This window comes from Loa loa, assembly GCF_000183805.2.
Source record: "Loa loa unplaced genomic scaffold supercont3.377, whole genome shotgun sequence".
NCBI lineage: Eukaryota > Metazoa > Nematoda > Chromadorea > Rhabditida > Onchocercidae > Loa > Loa loa.
The window spans coordinates 2,834-8,104 of NW_018108557.1; the positions used below are offsets into that span (position 1 = coordinate 2,834).

Below are 5,271 nucleotides of genomic sequence, written 5' to 3' on the forward strand. Positions count from 1 at the left end.
AAATTTCAAATCCCATAAGAAATTTTAGACTTTTATGTGAATTATAGTTCTGTACATTAAAATTGAATATTGAATGCTTTAAAAACCCAATTAAATAAAATTTAAAAGTGATAATATGATTAAGTCCTACTATATGTACGAGTTTATTTCGTGTTTATATTGCATTATATGTTTGCATCCAGTATGTCTGCATCAACAATTAACTAACCGCACAAAAACGAAAACCAAATAACAATGCCACAAAATGCAGACAGAGTTATTCAATACCGTACGGATTAAATATTCTTATAACCAGGAACACAAATAATCCGCTAGTTTCAATTTATACAAATATTATATTATCTATGTCATTGAAACTTTCAAGCTTTCAATATTTCTAGTAGTCCGAATCAACTGCTAGTTCAGAGATCGGAAAATGAAAAAAATTGAATGCTATCGCATATTTCACGTATTCTAAATTAATTGGAACGTGAAGTTTGTTTTATGGCACTGATATCTTCATGATCAGTTTCCTAATTGAGTCAGTTAATTACCAAATGCAGTGATTAACCAATGACAGTTAATAAAAATAATCTGCCAATTTTAATTCATGCAAATCTTCACACAATACAAATAATTCACCAGTTTCAATTTATGCAAATCCTTGCATTGTCTATGTCATCGAAACATTCAAGCTTTCACTATTTCGTAATAGTCCCAAAGCGCATTCATCAACTACCAGTTCAGAAATCGGCAGATGAGAATTCAAGAGGGAAAAATATAAAAAAATAATGTGAAACGCATAAATTAAAAACTGTCCGAGCCTTTGGTCCTTTAATTCCAACCAATCTGAAATAAAAAGCTTTCATTCGAGCATTTCTACCATTTCAAAAATTCTGTACTACGCGTTGTTCACTGTATCGATGGCATACATCATTTGGTTCAATCTTCTGCTATGTATCGCTTCAGTTCAAAATATTCCAGGTAAGAAATGCTCATTCCATGCTCAACGGAAGGTCACAGTAAGGGCATACTTTGGTAAACATATGAAATAATCACAAAGTTCATCAACTGCTAGTTCAGAGATCGGAAAATGAAAAGAATTGAATGCTATCGCATATTGCACGTATTCCAAATTAATTGGAACGTGAAGTTTGTTTTATGGCACTGATATCTTCATGATCAGTTTCCTAATTGAGTCAGTTAATTACCAAATGCAGTGATTGCAAAACAAATTATAGACACAAATGTCATAACAGTTGTTTTTCAGATGTGAAAAAGTATGGGTGTCCACACGCCGACTGTAATGCGACCATGCAGGACAAAGACGAATACGACAAACATTTCCAAACGCACGATGAACCATTTCGTTATCAGTGCAAACCTCCCGGTTGTGGGAAGGAATTCCACAAATCATATTCATTTTCCAGGCAGAAGAAATCCTGTCAACACAAACCTCGAGGTGGGAATTTCCCCAGTTTTAAGAAAAAGAGAAATATTCCCGCAGAGCCTCTTAGTTTTGCAAATTCGGCAGAGTTTTCAGCATTTATTTGTTTACCTGAAATGGATGCATGTGAAATTATATTGACGAAATATCTATGATTATAGAGGCACTTCCATTAGCACAACGGAGTACATCAAACAAATGTTCGTTCTAGTCCAACGAAATGAAATCCGCATTTGGGGCATGCTTTGGTAGATACATGAAACCATCACATTACCGGTCAAATTTCATTAGGACAACAGAACTATTCGGGCAATGAGTATTTCTTAGGAAATTTTATCATCATCCGTAACAACTTGGATTTAGCACTAGCTGCCTCAAATACGAATGCATATTACAGTGAATGGGGAAGTACTAATGGACAATTAACGGAAACAAGCAGTAGGGAATTATATAATAACATATCGTTTTAATTCCTTTCACTTTACTGCTTTTATTCAATTGCATGAAGTTGAAGCTATAAGTTATAAAGAATTCCAAATCCGAAGCTGATCTCATTGCAGCGAAAATCATAGAATTAACATTTTGGTTTTTTTTAAAAAAAAAGTACTTTAAATGAAATGAACAACGTCTCGTAATTTAAGTTACCCTAAATGTGATTTGATAGGTCAATGATGCTAATACAGCATTTTTCAAATTATATTCTTTAACTAGCGCATAGAATGGTATTTTAAAACACAAACGTCATATCAGTTTTTCAGTCGGGCAAAAGCATAAATGTCATTATTGTACTGCGACTATACAGATGGGAAAGGAATATTCAAAACATCTTCAAACGCACAAGGAACAAGGTTTATATAAGTGCACTTGGCCCACATGTGGAAAGAAATATCGTACCGCAATGGCACTTCGACAGCATTACGAGAAACATCAACCTAAACTTCTATGTGAAATCTGTGGCTCTTTCTTTTCTTATATGAGAGCACTACAAAAGCACAAGAAACGATGCCACGGAGTTAGAGGTTAGTTTTGCAAAGTTTTTAACGTGTATGTTCACATAAAAAAGTGTTGTAAAACACCAACGGCAGTGAATTACAATTCAAAATTCAATATTTACTGCAATGTTTTTCTGACTTAAGCAGACAGCTGCTTGTCGTTTATCGCAGCGGGTGTTTGGCAGTTACTGATATGACAATGAACGGGATGGCAGAATTCAAGCAATTAGCTCCTTACAGTCCGATGAATTTAAATGGTGTTGACTGTTGAGAAATTTGTTTTTCTTTTCTTTGTTGAACTCGTTTCTCGACGATACAGATTTATTCCGGAGGTAATATTGTTCTTGTACAATATTACTACTTGTTAACAACAGGAAAAAGAGTATAAAATATGTATGTATGAATTGGTAAGCAATGATGAGTTGTACAAAAAGCAAGTAATATGATCAACTAACAAACTCCTTGCCGTTGCCTTGGACAGTAATTTGATTGTCGGTTAGTTGATAGGCCATTGAGTTGGAAATACGTTACGGGAAATGTATTTGGTGAATAGAAGAATATCATAGTTTGTTGTCCAATGGCGCGGATAGGCGAAGATGTAGTCGCTTGTAGTTTATACGTGGAGGATAAGCGAAGAGGATGTATCGTCTGCTGGTTTGTAAAAACTGAGCTCTCTAGGATTCTTTCACATATATATGTGTAAGGATTAGGGAGGAGCTTTCTAAGCTCCATCTAAGGTACTTACAAAGCTGACAATAATTTCACTCATACAAGAGAGGTTTACATAGAAGATTAGATTTCTTTGTAAGAAGGAAAATCGTCATAAATCATCTCAACATCAGTGAAAAAGATATTTTTACCGATTGACCTTAGACAACAAATTGACCTCTAACAAAGAAGAAATTATTTACCAATTTATACAACAAATTGTTTACAACAAATTCTTTAGCTATTTGGACGTATTACAATTTCCTTCAGTTTTTTCCGATACTAGCTTTAAATTTCGGTAATCCGACAGAAAATTTGCATTAGGATTTTGGGAGTTTTTCCGATATTGACAATGTTGATAATAACGTCATCACAATAATGGAACAAACATTCTATTGTATTCTTTTCTATGTTTTCATCGGTTTTTTAACGCAAGTTTTTTAAACAAATGACTAACGCGTGAAAAAAAGTACCTAATTCGATCTATGAAATCAAACGGCCGGTGACCACTTACTTCGTTTGATTTAATGAGATAATTTTAGGCCCCGTGGAATGAAATCCCCATTTGGGAGATACTTTGGCAGACATACGAAGCCATCGCATTGCCGGTCAAACTTGATTAGGTCAACAAGATGACTCGGGGAATGAGTATTTCTCAGAAAACTTCACATCCTCAACAACTTGGATTTAGCATTAGTTGGCTCAGATACGGTTACATATGTAGTAGATGGGGAAGTATTAATGGACAATTACCGGGAACAAGTAGTAAAGGATTATATAATGATATATCGTTTTAATCCCTTTCACTTCACTGCTTTCACTCAATTGCGTGAAGTTGAAAATACAAGGAGTAATTAATCTTAATCGAAGCTGTTCTCGCCCACACAAAAAAATCACAACCATCCGTTGTACGAGATTCCATTAAATGTAACATTAAGACTTTGATTCTGTGGTAAATATAAACAAGAAAGCGAATAGTTCCGTGTGTTCTAAATTAATTGGAATGTGAAGTTTATCTTATGGCAATGATATCTTCATGATCAGTTTTTAAATTGAGTCAATTAATTACCAAATGCTATGATAGAAAAACTAAGCAAACACAAATGACACAACAGTTGTTTTTTCAGATATGGAGATATATACGTGCCCACATCTTGATTGCAATGCGACCATGCAGGGCAAAGGCAAATATGAGAAACATTTCCAAACGCACAAGAAACCATTTCGCTATCAATGCAAACATCTCGGTTGTGGGAAAGAATACTACATCAAATCATCATTTTACAGCCACAAGAAATCCTGTCAACACAAACCTCAGAGTAAAAACTTCCTCAGTAATAAGAAATCATTGAAAAGTCCTGCAGAGCTTTTTAGTTTTGCAAATTCAGCAGAGCTTTTAGCATTTATTTATCAACCTGAAATGAATGAACAATGAAGTGATATCTAAGCAATGTTCATTCTAGACCCAAGAGAAGGAAATCCACAGTTGGAACATATTTTGGCAGACACACGAAATCATCACACTGCTGGTCAAAGTTCAGCAAGTCAACAAGATCACTCGAATGATGAGTATCCCTCAGAAAAATTTAACATCTTGGACTATCCCGATGATGACATCTTCAACTATCTTAACATCCCCGACGATGTTGTTGTTAATATCGAAGATATTAACATCGACAACTCTAATGGTAATATCTTCGAATGTTAGCATCGCCGACGATGGCAACTTCCTCGACGACTTCAAAATATTTTGCCATCAATGAAAATTGTCTGCTTGCAGTATATCAAAACTATTTATCTCTTCTCTCCGTATATAAGTTTTATAGTAAGAAAAAAAATTTTGGTTTTAAAATTCAACTTTCTTTTTTTACCTTGGGAGAATTATCTAAGGATTTTATATGAAAAAGAATATATAAAAAAATTTTCCATTGGAGCTTTGATTACATTCGACGAATGCTTGCACTCCTTGGCGAAATTTCGGAAATATCAAAAATATCTTTAACCAGTTTTGATAAATGCTTTGATGAAGTAATTTGTCTGTTATAATGATAAAGAATTGCTTTTAAATCTTGCTTATACAAATCTGATGTCATTAGTGAATCCGTTATGAAGGAATTAATTTGTCATTCTGGATTGTTGTCGGTT

At 34.1% G+C, this 5,271-nt stretch overlaps 1 protein-coding gene across 1 annotated transcript; it reads left to right on the forward strand.

The window, feature by feature from the left end:
* Positions 1-902: 902 nt before the first annotated feature.
* Positions 903-4,922, forward strand: LOAG_12359 (hypothetical protein; the record flags this gene model as incomplete). Its single annotated transcript, XM_020448529.1, has 5 exons — positions 903-963; positions 1,250-1,441; positions 2,185-2,445; positions 4,254-4,445; positions 4,590-4,922. The coding sequence occupies 5 exons, from the start codon at positions 903-905 to the stop codon at positions 4,832-4,834; spliced, it is 951 nt and encodes a 316-aa protein (XP_020301335.1). The 3' UTR covers positions 4,835-4,922.
* Positions 4,923-5,271: the final 349 nt, after the last annotated feature.